The sequence below is a fragment of the Mastigoproctus giganteus genome, chromosome 2 (assembly GCF_048544385.1).
Source record: "Mastigoproctus giganteus isolate SK-2022 chromosome 2, ASM4854438v1, whole genome shotgun sequence".
In the NCBI taxonomy this organism is placed as follows: Eukaryota; Metazoa; Arthropoda; class Arachnida; order Uropygi; family Thelyphonidae; genus Mastigoproctus; species Mastigoproctus giganteus.
Genome location: NC_143576.1, coordinates 168966703 through 168987470, shown reverse-complemented (window position 1 = coordinate 168987470; position 20768 = coordinate 168966703). Strand labels below are relative to the sequence as shown.

The 20768-nt window shown below is 38.2% G+C and overlaps 1 protein-coding gene across 2 annotated transcripts in view; it reads left to right on the top strand.

Moving 5' to 3' along the window:
• Positions 1–20768, top strand: part of LOC150089734 (choline O-acetyltransferase-like) — a 176286-nt gene that overhangs the window by 96564 nt on the left and 58954 nt on the right. Inside the window, exon 3 of one of the 2 annotated variants that reach the window (XM_090389630.1) lies at positions 8239–8430. The exons of the other annotated variant lie outside the window; for it this stretch is intronic. Within the exon in view, the coding sequence (XP_090245756.1) occupies positions 8239–8430 (192 nt within the window). The remainder of the gene's footprint in view (positions 1–8238; positions 8431–20768) is intronic. 2 annotated transcript variants of the gene reach the window in all.

Sequence of the window (20768 nt, the reverse complement as noted above, 5' to 3'; positions counted from 1 at the left end):
TGAAAAAGACCCCTAAAAATTCCTCGCGTCATTGACGGGATTTGAACTCAGTTCTTTCCACCCGACGTAGGGAAAATCGTGATTATATAAAATTAAAAAAAAGAAATTTTGTATCCGAACCTTCAGTCTACTATAAAATCTGTTGCTCATAGATCTGATGTACCTGTTCTACTCCATCAGTGACTCTTAAATCAGTTTAATCTTCTTCTTGCATCAAATGGCAGCAGGAAAGATGACACGGATTTTCAATCTGAAATGTCTAGTCAAAAACGCTGAAATATTCATTAAGAATCATTATTAAGCTCAAAGCATTTATGACCCAAAATGAGCTTAATGATTTTATCAGGGAGTTGTCTTTCAAAGAATCGTTCAGAGACTCTTGGGTTCATACTTGGCATTAGAATTTACTTTTTCCAGCAAAATAATTTTATTGGTACAGAAATTGTGAGAACCTGTTCATAAGTTAATTATCACTGGTTTATTATAACATTTCAGAATTAATACATAAATTAGGGGACTGCAGTGTACAACAAGTGAGTGGAATGGTTCTTTGGTTCCTTCAAAAACAGTCTAAAAGCAGTTCTCCTTCACAATGGCAAATTATACTCATCCAATCCCTTTGCTCCCTTCGTGTACTTGACCGAAATATATACAAATCTTGATGTTCTACAATAAGACCAAATATAGAGCACATGGCTGGCTACTTTGTACAGATCTAAAAGTTGATTTGACTGTAATGAAAGGTATTTTTCTGGGTTTACGATTCGGTTATACAAAAATACTCGGATTTACCGAGTTTTAGTTGCTCCAGGGGCCCCAGGAGACCCGAAACAATGCAGGACACTCCGGACTACTTAAATCCATCATCGTATACAAGCATTTCGAACTAAAACATTTTAAAAAGTTTGAATTCGCAGGTCTATGTTATTACAAATCTTCTCAATTAACGTAAGACTCCTAAGAGCCTGGAGGGATTATATTCCATTTTCTTTGGCACGATTTTAAACAGTTTAGCTAATTCTACACGATTTAATCAACGCATGATGCAGAATTATTACAACGTTTATAAGAATTAAACGTCTTGGGCATCTCATTTATTCCTTCGTCTTTTAATCCATAAAATATTATGTTCCGTACAAGTGGACAAATTCTCCCTTCGTAGAATGTTTTAAAATTTATTTGTCTTAAAGTCGTCCTTCCTCCTTGTAGGAAATTTTCCGTTCATGCGCAGAACAGAATTACTAAAACTTCCTTCAGTGTGTGCGCCAAATGAAGACGCTTCTGATCGGAGCCTTCAAATCTTAGAAAGTATTTCACGGGTATTAACTGCCACCGTTGAATCATTTTTTTTTTTTAGAATAAAAACATATTTGTGATAAATGGCCTGTTAATAAACACAACAGCCATTATTGGAACATCGCCAAGCCTCAGCTCGTTCGAAGACCTCGCTGATCTCCATAGCATAATGGCAAATTTCCTAAGCAGTACCACCTCTGTTGTAAACAGAATGAAAAATGGGAATGAATTAGTGGTTGAATGATTGAATTACTCTTATTGCACATTTGGTATACTTCTAATATGCAAATTAGTCATTTTACTTCATTCGGAATATTCAGAATAACTGTGGGCTACAGGAAGAAGACTTACAAAGACAAAAATTTGACTTTTTCCAAGATGTTCCAAGATTTTTTCCAAGATTTTCAACCAACCTTGCTTGGTTGTTGTACGGTTTCAGGCGCATCAGCAACTTAAGCCATATTGCGCCGTATATTATGTGTCTGTAACTTGTGTATGTTCTGTGGTCGATTTCTTATTTGCTGCACAAAAAATCCAATCCGGGTTTTCGGGAGAAAAAACCGTGCAACCCTCGTCTGAGACTGACTAATTCAGCCACGTTGTGAAAAAGACCCCTAAAAATTCCTCGCTTCATTGATTAGATTAGAACTCGGGTCTTTTCCACCCGGTGCAGGGAGGACGGTGATTATGCCAACTGTGCTACCACGAGGGCGATTTACACCTTGAGGCGTCCTATATTAGGGAAGAAAAGAATTTTAAAGAGAGAATAAGTTGAAACAGAGTCCGGTTCTTAATACAGAACCAAAGATGGCTTTCGAAATATGAATTTTAGAATATGTTTTAAAGGTTTATATGAGATTTATAAATGGGTAAATAACAAAATCGTATAAAATTAAAAGAATCGGAATCTTTCGTCACAAAATAATTTGGTTCAGGTGCGTTTAACTTCTGAATTTTTCTATAAACAAAATTTACAATTCAAGCGTTGTGGCGAACAGGGCTTCACTATTAAAAGTACTTTATTAATACGCAGCCCCAGAAATTACAGACAATTTACTCTGTAAATTGTCTGTAAAATATCTCATGACCTTAGCTACCTCGACATAAACTGGAGTAAAAGAAGAATAACAATAATCACAAAGTGTTAATTTTAATTTGGTATAATAATTCGGGCAATGAATAAATAGATATACAAACGAAAAGTAAATGCATGTATAATAGTTAATCATATTAGAGAATAACTATTACATGTGCATTTGCACTTCGTCATATGCACTTATCAATTATGAATCGTAAGGGGCGTATAATGCATTGCGTGAGTGCCCCAAAATGTTTTCGCGAAGACCACCGGTTTTCTAATTACCCACAGAACTGAAAAGATCCTTTCCAACTCTCTTCTCAACAAAAAAGTACTAATGCGCGCATACATAGCGACATTCTTTTATTTATATTTCACCTAAATCCTCCCATTCCACGATCCATGAATAAAATAGAAGTTTATGAATGTATCCAACCGTTAATGGTCTCAGTGGGTGCTATTTTTAGATCAACTACATTTTCCTTACGTTATCCTATGTTGCTCTCGGAAGCTTTCAAGATAACAGGCAGGAATAACGTCACTAGAACACTGTATCATCTAAGCATGTACGAAGTAAATTATCCTCTCTCTCTCTCTCTCTGTAAGTGAGTTTTTTCTTCTTTTGGTTTTCCAGTTCAGTTCTTTTATGCCAAAGAAATTGAACTAAAATCGGCTTACCATGACGTGATCCTTTATTATATTTATTTTCGAGCTTAATCTTTGTACTAAAGTCAAACACTGCTCAGCTAGATCTCATGACTTAGCACTCGTCTGGTCTCGGACTTAACTGGTACAAAAAAAGAGATTTTGATAGTGAAAGTTAAAAGAGAGGATCGCCATGACTGAATCCGTATTTAAAAAGTAACCTGGATAAAAGGGGGATATATTGAACAAAAAATGAAGAAAATATTGAATTTCCTTCACTAGAAGCCCAAAAAAAAAATGAAATAAAATAAAGGAGCTTACGAGAAAATAAATTAAAATAATTAGAGTGAGTATTAAAGATCAGGAAACTTATTTCGGTATCTGAAATTTTGAGATTAAAAATCTAAATTTCTTTATTAAAGCGTTTTTCAAATGCTTTAATATGCAGATCTACTCAATCCGACTGCAAATTGCAAAAACATATTGGGCCCTCGCGGGTAGCACGTTGGTCAATTGCCATCCTCCTCATACCGGGTGGAAAAGAATTGACTTCTAATCCCGTCGATGACTTGAGGAATTTATGGGCTTTTTTCACAACGTGGCTGAGTTAGTCGGACTCTGGCGAGAGTAAAATTGTTTTCAATCCCGAAACTCGGGTTTTTCGTACAGCAAATAGAAAAACTGATCACAGAACTCGCGCAAATTTGGTCGCTGATGCGCATTAATGATTAATACAAAGACGTTTTCAGAAGTGCGGTCTGCTTATATCTTCAACCGAGATGATTGGTATTGAAAACGTGCAGACTACAATCATTCTGTAGTGCTTTGATCGAAGGGGTCTTCTCTTGGTCCCTTCTTCCTTTCTTTATTTCTTTCCTAGTTTTTTTGTTTTTTTATTAATGTCGTTTTCAGTAGATGGCGCGTAAATCTTTCCATCAATGAGTCTTATTGTGAAGCCAGTCGTTTTGCAAAATTTTATGCTGAAGTTAGCATGCATTTTTTATGATAATATTTTTGGTGGTTCTTCAGCCATTATATTGGTTCGCTATCGACTTGAATACTTCATCCTAAGTAGTATACAATATTCAAACCCATAGAATTTGTTGAATTCATAAAGAGGTGGAGATGACTATATTATGGAGTCAAAGAGAGGAATGAGCATGAAGCATCTTTCTATATATTCTACAGTATTACGAGTTTAGAATGTTATACTCTGGTCAGTTCCTGCTTGCCGGCTGACATAGCTGTACTTGCGAAATGGTCAATAAAGGTTAGCTTATCGTCCTATATCATAGATCATTGCCAATTACTTCAAATGTTATTCTTTATTTTCCTCCTGGTGATAGACAACTGGGCAGTTTTGCGATGATTGAGTAGACTACAGTAGATAGATAATTTTCAAGGTAGCATATCTGTTGGTTGGCTTCTTGCTGCATTTCAGAGAGGTAATCTGAATTGTTCTAGACTAACAGTTGAAGGCCATCGGCATTAAAAGATCCCAGGAAGAACTCGAATGTCGTTTCGAAAAGTGCTGAATATTTTGATGATGAACTGTGAGAAGTCATCAGTCCGTACAGTGACCTTATTAAGTAACTTTTTTATTTGCTTTAGAGTCGGTTGTTTTGCACTTTATGTAAAAGGGGTTTGAAACACAGGCGCTTCAATAGGATTCGTTTTTTTTGTTGTTTTTTTTTAATTTCAGTAAGGGCATTCAGGTGCACTCAATAAAGGACTCTCCAAGCACATTAAGTGCATAGTTAACTGCATTAAAATAGCAAATGCTAGTTAACTGTAACAACTATATATTAAACCTAGTAACAGAAATGTCAACAACCAACTATTATTATATTACATACATCTTTTAATATAAACTTATGTAGTATCGCTTTTATATTATAATTTTACCTCACAACCATTATGCACACTTTCCATTCATTAGCCCCCTTGAAATCACGCGTCCAGTTGCTTATTTTGCTTATTGCAAGGACTGAAAACCCTAGAATAACTCACAATAAAATCCTTACGCCTCAAACCGGCTAAAAATCGGCCCCATTGAAGAAACCATTAAGAATTTCTCCGATGGAATTCGAACCAGACGTCTTCAAATAAAGAATAGAAATTAGAAAAGAATATGTGCAGCATCGCAGTCTTAATGCAATTTTCTACTACTCAAAAGAAATACCAGCACACCCATAAAACGTTCTTCTCATAAAATGCGAGAATTAATTCGAAAACAGTTTGATTAATTCAGTCTATCAAAATCCATAAAACACAAAGAGAAATGCCGAAAGAATAACACGAAGAGTGAAGTGATGTCTGAACTTCAAGAGCCGTAAGTTTATTAACGTGATATTTCATTGGGTTCATCATCTAATAATTTAGTGTGTACCAGAAACACAATTCAATATTGCAGAGAAGTTGCTTTCTCTTTTTCTCATTAACCCAAATAATCTACGAAAAATGTTTTTAATAAAGCAGCCAAATTTTCTTGACAAATAGATCGTCCATTAGCAGACAGCAAAAAGACAAATCGGACAGACTTATCTAACCGATGACCGCATATGTTTCGTGTCTAAAGGGATATGAGAGAGAAAAACTATTCTCTTAAACTGATAAGATCATCCCGCTTCCAGATCTTGAGTTGAAGGATGAAATTTTCTTTTCTGATTAGCTAATAACTGTGATGCTATTGTTATCCGCTTTTCCCTGCTTGCATTCCAGTCGGAGGTTTTCACGTGACTATACTTTTCGATGACAAATTTTTTTCTGCATTATTTAAACTTAATGAAATGCGAGGGGGAGGGGGGGGAATATTATGGAATTGATTTAAATGGCGTGAAAGTACTGATACAAAGGATTGATGCACAAATTCTACTTAACCTTAATGTTTATATTGGCAGTGTTTCAATTAAAAAGCGCAGATATCCCCTTCACTTTTATTTTATTCTTTTGTTTTATTTAGTCATATTTTGGCTGAAAAAAAAAAGTAAAAATAACTAAACATTATTGCAAAAGCGATAATGTTTAGTTATTTTTACTTTTTTTTTTTTTTTGTTGTTAATGGGAAAGTTGTTCCCTGTCCTCAGTTTAGTCTAAACGCGTTATCGATGTACCTCTGAAACGAATATAAACTGATTTTATTTGAATAAATAAAAACAAACACAACGGTTGTACGCGATGTTCGCTTTCCAGCAGCACATGCATTTAATTGTGTAGAACAATTGGCTCTACGAGGGCAGTTAGGAGCATCTTCTCCACAACAGCTGACTTTTTTATTATTATTATTAGAAGGCAGAAAATGCAGCAGTTGTGGAGGAGACAAAAGTAATACAGATTTCTGAAATAAACGTTAAAAAATGTAATAAAATTGGTTTGAATTAATTTCAGAAGTGCACCAATGATGTTTTTTAGATTAAACCGAGAACGGGGAACAATTTTCTCGTTGAGAAGAAAAAACAAAAAAAAGACAGTTAATTAGACATAATTTATTTAAAAATCGTAAAATCTTAACAAGATAGACGGGCCTTCTAATTGGAATACCCTGTTTATAAAGCATGTCGAAAATTAGTATCTATATACGAGTGCAGCAGTAAACATTGGAGCTTGCATATTTTGGGGGCAGGGTACGGATTCGGTCTTACAGTGTGCGTACCCCTGTTCTATTGATCTGTACCCCTAACCTCCCATTTTGATCTAAGGCTAATGTAGGATGAAGGTCTAACTTTCGTAACTATCTGATTAACAAAAGATGCAGAGGGGTAGGGGCTTGTAAAATAATTTCCCTAAACATAATCACCATTGGTACGAGTGACTGATTTAACAAATATTCAGAAAGAGTTTCTGAAACTGTTTCTCAGGCAAAGAGGATGACGTCATTAATATGCACAGCGTAGTGCTCTTCTGGCCACTCGTGATGTGCTGTCAGCCCCACGTTTTCATATTTTCACCTCGTTCTCAATCAAAAGGTCGGCGCTTGCTAATGACAGAATTCTCCCGAAACTCGCTAATCGTCTCCAACCCTTCGTTGAAAAATGAAAGCGCCATTTTGTTTTTCAGGCTGCCAGAAAAATATAATTAAAAGCTATCACCCTTGGAGGTTCCTGTTGCTGACAGCTCCGCAGGTGGGAATTCAAATCTATTCACCTCTTGACAAGCTTACTCGAAGCCATTTTCTACTTGTATGCGACGGAACTCTTCTTTGTCCACGTTCAGACACTATTAGAAGATAACAGCGACACAGCCATTGGATTCGCAAGAAGACTTTAAATATATTCAAAAAAAGAAAGAAAGCGATAAAATAAGCACACACACACTCACAAACACCATCTTGAAAATCGAATCCGAGCCCACGAAATGAGATGCAGATGCATCTTATTCTGTAGTCATATCATTGGCTAAAACCAAAGCATTGGCTAAAATTCTGTTCCTCCTATACTTTGTACTATTTTTGTGCATATTTATAAAAATGGCTTTTCTATCTTACTTGCCACTAAGAGCTTGAATTTTTCCCAAGGTCATTAATAAACAGGATATGTAGTTTCTCTCCACCTCAAATCTAAAAATACAATAATTTCTAATTAAACCTATACACAGCTGCAACGAAATCACGACGAAAATCCTTCTATGCAAAAACTCTTTAGAACCATGACAAAACGCATATGGTTCGTTACAGATCTGTTGAAATTAAAAACACCTTTTTCCCTTGTAAACTACATGATGGAAACACAATATTGAACAAAATGTTCGGATTTTTAACTGTACAGAGTACAAGATTACTTTCTGTTTTTATCGGTTGCTTTCCATTTTCAGCATTAAAAAATTAACAAAAAATACTACACAATTCTCAACCTTGCATATCATAAAATTGTTTGTGAGAACCACGTCAAAACTGAATTATACAACCATCCAGTCTCCGATAACTGTTATCTGGGCCAACAGTACTATGAAGCCTAAAAGAACATTCGCGTGTGAACTCAATTAGCTCATCAGCGATGTTACCAACTATTCTGAGTGGACCAGTACGGCTCAGTCCGTTCCTTCACACTTGGAAAAAAATATTTCTTATTACAGTTCACCCTCTTTATCAACGTGTTAATTTATGCAACTGTATTTACAGACAGCCAGGGAATTAAGACAAATATTTCGGTTGTAACAGAAGATTGAGTGTCTTTATGAAATATAAAATGAATATAAAATGATCCTTCACTTTTTTTTTCCAGGAACTACCTCGATTACCTTTACCAGATCTGAAGCCAACACTGGAACGGTACCTGGCCAGCATCAAAGCAGTGATTCCTGCTGAGCAGTACGACCAGACTGTGCAGATAGCAGCAGAATTCGAAAAAGCAGGAGGGGAAGGTGAAAAACTTCAGCGCCGTCTGAAGGAATACGCTGAAACGAAAGAGAACTGGGTAACTAACTGTTTTTAAGCGCCCCCTGTAGTTTTTAAGATAATAGATTTAAAATTATAGAGTACTCACTAATTCTTGCAATAACCTCGTGGTGTCACGATTTCTGTTTTCATGTAATTATCTCTTCTGTAGGCGTGAAGTTTTTCCTTAGGTGCAATGTACCCAACGAATACACTTTGGGATAATTTCAAGTTTTTATTCAAGCGAAATAAGCAATTTTGTGCAAAACCAAATAAGATTTGTTAATTAGTGCATCAACTTTGTATTGTGGCGGCGCTTTGCCACGAGTTACCATGGTATTGCACTGATCTAAATGAATGTCTGCACCAGTGGAGATGTACAAGTACATCGCTATTCATTTAAAGAGTATTCCACTACCGAGACAGCATTTTCTAACCCATTTGGGTTACTGATCCCATATTTTGGAGTGTCTCCACACAATATGGGGCCGTGCACTAAGTAGCAACCCGGTTTGCTCATTGTGACGTACAGAGTGAATATGAAAACAAGCAAACAAAAAAGAAGAAACAAAAGGTCCGGTTATGTCTTGAAGAAATCGTGAAGAGCACTTCACTTTCTCTTCGTTCGTAATTTCTACTTTGGGAAGCGTATTAGGAAAAAGCAAAGGAGAAATATTCAGTCTTGTAGCTTGGAAATTAAGGATGGGAGAATAAAAGGGGATAACAGGACTGCTCATGGTGGGTGGTTTGCTTGCACGGATAAGGAGGTTATCATCCCATTGTAAGAGGCAATGGTCAGATAACATCGAGTACTGCATGCAGTTCTAGAGTCCTCATTTTAGGAAGGGTGTAGAGCTGCTAGAACGAGTACAGAGAAGAGCAATGAGATTGCTGAAGAAACAAAGGGTGTTCTTACCAAGAAAGGCTTGAGTTCTGAAAATTACAGCATCTGGAGACTGTGAGGTGATCTGATTGAGGTGTTTAAGACTTCGAATGGATTGAGCAAGCTCAATGCTGATGGCATTCTTCCTCTTTCTCAGACCACACACACGCATATGAGGGGGCACAAATTCAAATTGAGGAAGGACCGTTGCAGAATAGATGTACCGAAATTTGTCTTTAGCCAACGGGTGGTTGATTGCTAGAACAAACTTTCTGTTGTTGTTGTGGAAGTGGGTGTTTGAATAAATTCAATAAAGAACTACTCAAACTATTTGACAGGTGATCTGGGAAGAATTTTTTTTTTAAGTGATGCTTTATAAGCTCGTTTTCTTGTATTATTTGCCACTACTAATGCAAAAAAGAAACAGAGATCGGCCTTTTTAAGAATATAAAAATGATCGCGTATACAGTTAAATTTACAAGATACTCCACTAATGGCATATTTATTTTTGCAAAAATGCTACACAGAATTAACTACGCATTACGAGATTCTGCCAATCCGTTGATCGCAAGCACATCATTAACAGCTACTACAGCGTGAAAGAACGGACAGTTCTTTCAAGAACCAGATTAGAGCTATAAAAAGTGTTTTTCGAAGCTATTAGAGTATGATATCTGAAGTGCACTTAATCTTACTCGATTGGAGTCCACTGCCTCTTACGTCTAATCAATCGAAGAGGACTTTTTTTTATAACTGCGATTAATATGAAATAACAAAGTCATCGAACAAGGTAAAGTAAGTACAAAAATAAACAAAAGTAATATTATAATTTCTGAAACACTAATTAGACGAGTTTGGATAAAAAAAAAAAAAGAAGAAAGGTTGCCACTTAACCGGATATTCCATGATCTTAAATTTTGCTATCTCGAAAATTTAGCGCAGAATCTTTCTCCAAATTAACACTTTCGGCTTGATTGATGGCCGCCAATATGGATTGTAACAGCGTCTGTCTGAAGGAGAACCCTTAACTCAAATTCCATGAAAAGCTCGAAGAAACTCAAACAGTTTTTAAAGGTAAGAAAAAACAAGTCGGAACTTCTCCCGCGTTCTACATCTCTGTATACAGTATATTACGCTTTTCTCTAGTTTTCTAACAACACAGTTTCTCTTTTAAGTTAACACACTATGTTTATAACTTTCAGATTTTTGTTTTTTGCGTCATTCCAAAAAAATTGTAACGAAAAACCGTCACGAAAGTGACGTCATCTACAGCTTCCACCAGAAGCGATTTATTGTAACTTGTATTGTTGCAATCATACTTGTATGATGGCAACAATAATTTATCTTCTACTGGACCAAATTTAATGAAATTTTGCACGGAGCTTCATCTTAGCTTTATACTAGAGGAAAAACTTTCAAACCTCTGAAAATTGCAGTACCTTTTCCAGGATAGTGGAAAATATGAACATGTGAGCAACGAAATTTTCTCACGTAATAAACGGATAATGTGGATGTATAGCATATCATTGGGAAGCTAAGGAATTTAAAAACAGAAATATTAAGGTTTTAATTGAATGCAATTTTTTCTTTACAATTAAACTGTGAGGCTGGAAAAGAGTTGTGCACATTTATGAAAACATTCTTCAACTTGGACATGTCATCAGATCTTTCGATAAATACTACACATAATGGAACAACTACAGATGGTGTATTTAGTCGTAAACTATTCAATGTAAAAATTATATATCCTACTTTAGTGATCACAGACCAATACTTTCAGTAACCGATATGTAATTATTATTAATAAAATAAAAACATTGTTATATTATTATCCATGAATTTTATTAATATCTGAAAATTAAAGGAGTAGATGACTTATGGATATGACGGTATAAATACACTTGCTCAAGTAACTGAGTCTATTATTCTTCTTCAGGGGCTGAGAGAAGATGGGTAGACTTCAATAAATAAATTTTATTTATTTAACAATACGAGAGTATTCAGACGAAAAATATAAATCTGACAATGTCAACAGACTTCCAAATACAGTTTTCAATACAAAAAAAGGAGGGAGGTTATTCTGTTCCAAAGAAATGTCGTGATAAGATTCCTCAATAATCGTAATGAGGTTCTTGGAGGATTCGAGGAATTCTGATAGGCATTTTCGCACAACTGCATCATTATTTCAGTTTCCATCGAGGGTTGGAGCCTCATAGCCTTAGTTTCTTTGGCATAAAATCAATACTTCGAGGAGGACGTTACTGTACAGAGAATTGGCATCAAAATTAACAAGGGCGTCCTCCTCATTCAAAGTTAAATCGATGAAATAAACCATCCGACTTAATGGATGGAATTTGACCTGTAAAATGAAAACCTTAACTGAAGTCCACAGTAGATCTTTCATTAATAGAAGCTTGAACGAAAAAATGCTTTGGCTGAATTCATTTAAAAACCAAATCACCTGAACTGAATTTTATGCCTAAAAAAGATGAATGACATCATTAGCCATAAAATAAATTTTTGTTTATACTCCAGAACGACCACATGGTCAGAGGAATTTTCAAGGTAGAGAGAATATAAGAAACAGCACCAAATTTAGCAGTCACGGGCTGGAACCCGGGTCACTCAAGGCAGGTGTATTTATGCACCCTGGCGCTGACCACTCGGCTACGGCACACCTCTTAATACCTTCTACGCGTTTCCATCACTCTTTCCACTTTTCGGTTTATAGTTATTGGCTGAGGAAAAGTTGTTACAATCATCTTGAAACGTATTATTGTTCCCGTATTATTTATTTACAAACCTGTTCTCTTAGGATGAACTGAAAGTAGAGATAGGGAAAGTATTATTTTATTAGCACGTGTTCGCATCAACACCGCGTTATGTCGCTTGTAATGTTGTACATAATGTTATCTCTTATGTTTAAATTAAGAAGTTGCATTAGGCAGGACAATCTTAAAATTATTTATAGTTGATGTAAGAGTATAAACTTTCTCACACGTTTCCCATTCCAAGCTACTCTTCTCCAAGCCAGACTTGTTAAATAATAAGTTGGTACGAGTTTCTCTTGCGAAGAAGTGTTGACGGTGATGTGGAAAAGATCGCCACCATCTGTAATAAGACCACTTGTAATCTTCGTGGTTATATAAATAAATAATGGATGGGTTTCCTTGCGTGCTTCCAGGCAGCTGTTTTGTCAATACCATCTTGCAGAATGCCGTGTCTGCTATTCTTCCCTCAGTGGACGTTTATTTAGCGTTCCAGTATCGCTCTTACTGGCCCGGACATTTCGCAGCATAATTTTTGGCAATACATAAATGCAACTTGAAACCGAAATAAGTTAGGGTGTTCCAACTGATTATTCCGATGCCCCTCATACCATAAAAGACAAGCTTCCGTGTCCATCGATGTCAGGTAAACTGTCCAAGAGAATCCATCTGTATTTTATTACTCCCAATAAATGTTCCACGAAGACGAGGGTGCTGTCTCATCAATGGACCGGCCGACAAAAGTCCATTGTGTTTGCGGGGAGGGAAGCGTCGACTGAAATATGCTCCCAACACAGCTTTGCGGAGCAAGGGCTAATGACATACTACATGCATGCACACCGAACGCCAATGACCTGCCACGAGATAGCGTATCATGCGGAGCAAGGAGAAGTATTCAAATGAAGAGCTCGAGAAAGAAGATATGAATATCGTATACGCGACATGTAATCGTCGCATAATAAGAACTTAGGGGGTAACGGGGGGGGGGATAAGGGGTACTGTCGTATGAACGGACCGGCCGACAAAAGTCCATTGAGTTTGTGGGGAGGGAAGCGTCAACACGCTCCTAACACAGCGCTCGTGAAGTTGATGACATCCTGTTTCGGAAGTGTTACCATGGTAACATATTAAACTCACTGACACATCAATTGTCAGCGTGTCGCATCACTATCTGACCTCTGCACGAGGTGATAATTCGATTGATGACGTCATGCATACTTAAGCGATGGAGTGCGGGACTGTTTTCTCGCGGTTCGTCGCATAATATGCAAATACGAATTCGACTTACGAAGAATAAGTTCAGACTCCTGGTGCAGAGACGGACGCTGTTGTCTTTGTACTTCTTAGTCTTTAGGAGCATCGATAGAAGTGGTCTTTTGCACGATGAATTGTTGAATAACGTTTTCCAGCGGTCATCTCTGTGAAGTTACCCATTGACGATTTTTAATGGATTTTATGGGCTGGTCGGTTGCTTTTATTCTCTCTCCGCTTTCAAAATATTCAAGACATGGATCTCAAGGAAGATTCGAGAAAGGCGGAACTCCTGTCACTCGAAGTGGTGGCCCATCCTCCGGGAGCTTCGGGGCAGAAGATGGCATGGCCAATAGCGGAACTCTTCTCTCCGCGGTGCACTGTTTCGCTGTGTTTGCTCGCGTGTTGCTGAATTAGCGTGTTCATCTCGGCTCTCGATCACGAGCCCTCTAACCTTCCCGCACAGCCGAGTGGAAAGGAAGAGCGGGCAGACGGGGTGATAGAGGAGCAAGAGGGGAAGCGAGTGGGATGCCAGTTCGATCAGTGGAACGTGCCAAACAGCGTTTTCCTTTCGCCGTCGTCCGTACCGTGATAACCCAATAATTCAAAAGAGCACATTCGTCTGGCAGAAGGACGGCCCGAGGCACGTGTGGTGTTTGCACTTATGCCCACTCGTGCCCCGGAGCGCTGATGCGTTGATGAGCGTTCAGACAAACTCTACGATTTGAATAATTTCTGCCAATTTTAGCTCGGCGCAACCGACAAGTTTCGGACGTAGAAGGCGCTCGGGGACTGTGAAGAAAGTCGATAAATTTTCTACGCAAATTAGTGTGCAGACTTACCGCGGTCTGATATTTCTCACTCCACTAGTTGCGTAACAGGGGAAGAGGGCCGTGGACGGCGCTGGACTAGTTTGAAGCAGGAGATGATGACTTAAAAGTCGTTTCAATATTTTTACATGGCGAAAATTATTAGAATCCCAATTGATTCCAGTTGTACAGTGGGAAGGTCTTGTACAAATTATAAGAGAGAGAGAGCAATCCACTGCTGCTCGGATTCGAATCAACAAATATCTGCTATTTGGGTAGCCGCTGATTCGAATCCGAGATAAGCCACTGAGCTATAGGAGTGTCTGGTACATGGGACTACAAGAGACAGAAAGAATGCTTCAAATGATAGAGGAAAAATGGCTTTCGCCTTCGCCCTAAATTGAAACTGGCTAAGCCCCAATCTCTCAGGGATGTGGTTTGGCAGTTCGTCTTATTGGGTTTTCATAAAGTGTTGCTCAGCACAACGAAAAAACAGCCAACATCATGGAAAGCGAAAAGGGATTACAGTAATACATCCAGTGTACACCAGATAGAAGGGTTAAAATGAAACGGTATTCTTGGAAGCCATAGCAAACAGATCTCTATAAATACGATTCAATTGACATAAGCACGATTGCGAGCGAGACAGGTGAATCATTAAAAGATCCCATGAGATATCAGTTCCTTTTCTAAATTTATATTAAATAAATAGATTTTATTTTTCTATGTATACTCCGGGACGACCACATGGACAGGGTTTATTTAGCCTCATTGTAGCTGTTTAAATGGCGTGTGTAGTCTGAACTCCTCTTCCCACTACGCATACATACACTACTGTCAATCTGTTTTCTTGAGGGCTAAAAGTTGACATTACGAACTGGAATCGTTAAAAATCAATGTCGTTAGGCAAGTACATGTTACCACTGAATTCTTCTTCTTCTTCTTCTTCTTCTTCATAAACGCCAAGAATCGCCAGATCTGGATTTTAGAAAAAACAAATAACGAATACCAAATTTACACCCTGCTATCAGAGTGGTTATAATCATGATCATCCTACACTGAGTGGGGAAATTCGAACCATATTCGGATGCGAATCCCGTTTTGATATGAGGAGCCCGTATCGGTTTCTTTCACAACGCAACCGAGTTAGTCGGTCTGAGAAGAGAGCTGCATGCTTTACAGATTCACGTGTTACAGATGCAATATACTAACACTTCATAGCCTTAGTTGCTTTGGCTCTAAACGCTTAGTTGCTCTTAACACTGCGAGAAGGGATAATGTGATCTCTCTCTCTCTCTCTCTCTCTCTCTCTCTCGGCAAAGAGTTCTTCTGGTGAAATTCTCTTCTACAGAGGAGTCCGTGATCTGAGTGCAAAAAGGAACCAGATTTTCCTCAGGAGGTTACAAGACTTGTTGGTTCCCATTTTCACAGCATATGTCGAACGCGTATATTCCCTTTAAAACCACGTGTTCACAGGCGGCTCACTTTGCACGTTGCGGGAGGAAAAATCCGTGGAAGTACTGACTGGACAACTTACTCGCTCCTCCTGAGATCGGCTGCAGTCCTGACTGAAATCTAAATCTAAGTAAAGAGTAAAACAATGGCGAGGAGATGGATGATTACTTAGAAGAAATGCTCACGTGTATGAACATGCATGCACGCACACATTATGTATATAAACTGCAAAGCAAATATTTTTTTAACAGCCACGAATGGCAGAATTGAATCTTTAGAGAGACAGAGGCTTAATATTTTTCATGTTCGACAAGTTTTGATGGTGATGAAATCATTTTAGGCACGTTAGCATATACGAGTGTACGTTAAGCTCCGATTTTCTTCACCATGTCCGTCCGCATGTAATAAGTAGACTCGTAGTGAATTGATTTCCACAAAATTTTATATTTGGCTCATTTTGAAATATTTATCGAGCCATCCTCATTAAAAGGATGAATCTCAGATCAATCATAATCCGACAATTATTATTTCTTTGTCCGCTCCGCATGTAATAACTGGACTTCTAGTGAATGTTTTTTCATGAAATTGTATATTTAGCCCATTCAGATAGATTTGTCGACCACTCCCTAACTTCATTAAAATCGGACCAATAGAAATCCGGCAAAAATATCTCGTTCTTGTATCTCTCTCTCTACCTTGTGAATTCCTTTGACCTTATGTAGCCGTCCCTAGGTGCATGAGGACTTGGTGGGAAATACCGCAGGAGGCTATTCAATACCTGTACGACTCAATGCCGAGACGTTTATCTCAATGTAAATCCACCACAACCGTGGTAGATTTACATCATAGTGATCAGTCCATTGTAAGCATCATATTGTGTCATTAAATGTGTTCACAAACACATTAGCGTCTGCAATTTTAGTCCTTAACTCCTTAGCTATTATTATTCTAAGTATCTTCTCTGTATTTCTGTCCCTTCAGCGTGCTGCAATTTCAGTATCACAGAGTGTAATTAATAATTGGTAACTAATTATCCTGTTACCAAGTAATTACTAATTAATTACCAATCAACTAATAACAAACAGCAACAGGTACTCAAGATCGTAGTATGCAGTCAACATCTTTGTACTATACTTTACTTTTTCCTCCTGGATTTCAAAAACGTATTTCATGTTTCTGCTGTGATTAATATAATATAATATAATTTTTTCCCCTTAAAACCGAAGAAAAGAAATTCACTTCTATTTTGCATATTTTGGTGGTCTTGAGAAAGAGGTTGTTTTCCTCCAAAAATCAGAATTTCTTTTTAATGAAACATAACAGACAAACTGACTATGTAATGCATTTAATTTTAAACAGAATGCCCTCAACACCTCATACCATTGGTTGTTTTGAGGGGGGGGGGGAAGTAAAAGAAACCCTTGAATATTCAATAACTTTTGGTTTGGGATATTGAAAAACTCTTCTTTTCCCACAGAGAAGGAATAAATCACTAATAAAGCTTTTGACATTAGAAGAGCGTCCGAATGAACGCAATTTTATTCAAACTTAATTTATTCAATTTTTATTCAAACTTAATGAAAAAGGATTTCTACTTTTCATATGCTATGGACAAAAGATTGAGCATTCGAAATCTGCTAATAAAAAATAAAAATAATAAACTGTCATATTAGGATTACCTTAGAACAGCCTTATCTACCCGTGTGTATTATGTCTATTAATGGTATGTATCCTCTAGTCGGTTTGCCTATTTGGCGTTAGTGAAGGGAGATCCGAACCCGGGCCTTTTTCATCTAACGTGGGCACAAAGATGATTATAACCACTGCGCTACCCACGAAGGTGAAAGCTGCTGATAATCATATGAAATAACAAGCGATAATGCGAAATCATGGACTGTGCCGTTGAATAATGGATCCAGGTTTCAGCAATCCAGGGTACGCATACCAGGATTGCCGACCCTTCAATATTACAGATAGCGATCCTATTATGTCTGTTCTAATGAAGAGTTCTAATGAATAATGGAGGAAGACCAAGTATTGATAATACTTGGTCTTCTGGGAGGAAATATGAAAGCCAGACTCGTTTAAATGATGATGGATGTCGCTTTGATGCTCTGTTCGAATCTTTATTTGTCCTACCAAATTTGGTCATTTAACTAAAGTAGGTATAGCATATGCACACAATATCAGTCGCGGACATAAAGAGCAATTCTTTTCCGTTTTTTTTTTTTTTTTTAATAGTTAATCTAAACACACTATTCTATTTGAAAGAGAATTTTATACGTTTGTCAAGATAACGCACTTGGTTGTGTGCTGCCCTCTGTCGATAGAATATAGAACTGTGCTCATTAAGGAGTGCAGCTCACTAAAGCGTCCAATTTAGGGTGGAATTACGAACCGAAATCACGTAAATGAAATCTTATAGGAAACGCGGGGAAATCTTCTACAAGAACCTTTTGGTAAAATAATAAGTTGAAGAGGGAAAAGCGTACATTGAATAAATGAACTGCAGAAATGTTCGCATTGAGATTTAAGTTAATCGTAAGGAATTAATGTCATTTCAGGAAAAACATATTTATTTCCTGCTTGTTTATGAGTCCTTAAGCGTGTAATAATACTACGTTCTATGGGTATATGAAGCTCTTTTCGGCTTCCTCTCTCTCTCTCTGTCTTTCGAATATCGGAAACTTTTTCTACTTTTTGCTTAGTTCAAAAAGACTAAAGATTACCTTATCAGTTTAGGATTAAGTCCACTCAAGAAAATAGCATTTTTATGCTAATCATGAAGCTGTTCAGTGACCTATCCAACGACATAGTAGTCCGAAACTTCTGTTATTTTTTTTATTTTATTTTATTCTTTGCTCTGAAACGTGTACTGTATACGACTTGGTGTGTCAGGGTATTGTCGGAATAAAGATGAAGAGAGAAGTTAGTGCACTATCAGATTTGGCCATTTTGATGCACGTCACATCCATTTGGGAGTTCCAGTTCAGTTTCGTAAACAAAAACAATAGTTTTGTCATATTTTTGATTTAGTATTAATCGGACCAATTGATGCAAGAAGCGCATTTATTCCCCGAGTCCATCACAATTTGCCCATTTTTCTAAAAGGAAGCAATCTAAATCTACTTGGAACATTATCAGATTTTCTACCCCAATTAACTTGGGAAGAAACTTATTCCAGCGATCAACACGCTACTCAAAGGGTCAACTTTATGGGATCTAATCTTCCAGTTACTAGAAGATTGAATCTAGTACTTCTCAAATTTATACTTGTTCTTGTTTCACTTGCCAACGCAAAAATACCTTCGTCATTCATCCTGCTTTTTTTTTTATGGGCAAGGGTCTTAAACACTTCTATGAGACCACTCCTACGGGTATAACCTCCAAACTCTGGAGTCCACGCCTTCTAAGATATTCCTCATATGCACAACCCTTAGCACTCCCAACCAATCTAGTTGTCCATCTTTGAACCCCCTCGAGAAGTTATATATCCATTTTTAAGTGCAGTTTCCAGACCGAGTGCAATATTTCAAAAGACGTTTTACCTTCGTTTTATAAAGAGGAATAATAACATCCTTCTCCCTACGAGAGGTGGTTCTATTGATCATAGAACCACCTCTCGTAGGTGGACCCCGAGCCCTTCTGGCTGCCGGATTACAAGGAAAACGTCATATCTTGTATCACAACCCCAAAATCTTGGTGATCCTGGACCACCTTTAATTCCATATCTCCTAGTATGTATGCCATACAGACCAGAGTTACCGAGATTAAATGGTATAGTGTTTTGTAGAAGGCACCACCGGCGGTTCCCACATTGCGCCATAGTACTTTGTGAAGAAGTACAGAATCTCTGTAAAAGCCCAGAAAAGTGTAATGTCTGGTTTGTGTCAGAGTGCTATGTTCTGTTGTTGTGTCTCTGGCTGCTTGGCCACAGGGCCCCCTAGTGGGACCCTACGCTGCCCGTCACCACCACTGGGCATTGGGAGGTGAGCCCGGCTGCCCATTATACTCTGGCTGGCTTCCGCCAGCATCACCTGAGCTTCCTGACCAAGTTTAAAAAAAAAAAAATTGTTATTAAGGAGCACGGGAAGTATAGAGAAGAGTAAGGTCGGATTGCATTGGTGGATGGCAGAAGAGAATATCCACCAATATTGTTTAGGCGAAGGTAGGGAAGTGGGGAATAAAGTCACAGATGCAAATGCACCTGTGTGAGCGCCATCGGCCACTCGCTCTGAATGTCATCTTGCACTCAGGAGAGTGCCTGCATTGATCCTACCCAGGTCTACGGTTTGCATGGCGGAACCATGATGCTGCGCAAATCCTACCCTGATAGAAGGTTAGCGTAGAGCTCGTTCTATCCTGTTGTTGGGACGGTTGGTTCTTCTGATTGTGATTACTGCTTGTGCAATGCGTGCAGATGCCGCATATGACTGTTCATTCACTAGTAGGATGTGTTCCTGGTTTTGTGGGGATCCTTGTATTTCAGTAATTAATCGTATTCGTAAGTCTTCATAGGACGGGCAGTAGTATAACAAAAATATCCCAGGTTTCCTCTTCGCCGCAATGGCACCATGAATCGTTTTCGATCCCAAGAACTGTAATTTTCTGCTGAAATGGTTCGTTACCAGTTAGCAAGAAGGTGACCTGTAGTCCGGGAGAAAACCAGGGAGGAGGCCTGGAGAAGGTGAAGTTGACTGCAGATATAAGCTTATAAATGATTCTACCTTTTTCGATGTGATTCCATGATTCCTGCCATAGATTTAGGTGATCCGAGATACGCCTCTTTTCCTGCCTGACGTCACTGGCCAGATCCAGCTCTGTTCCCGGGAGGTGCGTTGGTATCCCTTTCCTAATTCGCTGGAAAAGTCCTCGGCGTTCTACCTCAAGGTACAGTGGTGGATATCCTGCTATAATCTGGAGGGCAGGGGTGCTGACGGTGCAGCACGCTCTGGTAATAGAAAGTAGCATGTAGCGCTGTTTGTTGCTCCAGGGGCACCTGGAACAACAAACTCGCTGGGGGACCTCTGAACAGTTCACTACTGGCTGGGGGGAAAGGGCTTCTATTATGTCCTCTAAAAATACGTGCGCTAAGGACCCAGACTACCTAAATCTGACGTTGTACATCAACACTGATTTCTCTTACCCAACTATAAAACACATTTAGCAGGTTTAAACTTCAACTGCCACCCTTCAGGCCATATGTTGCCGG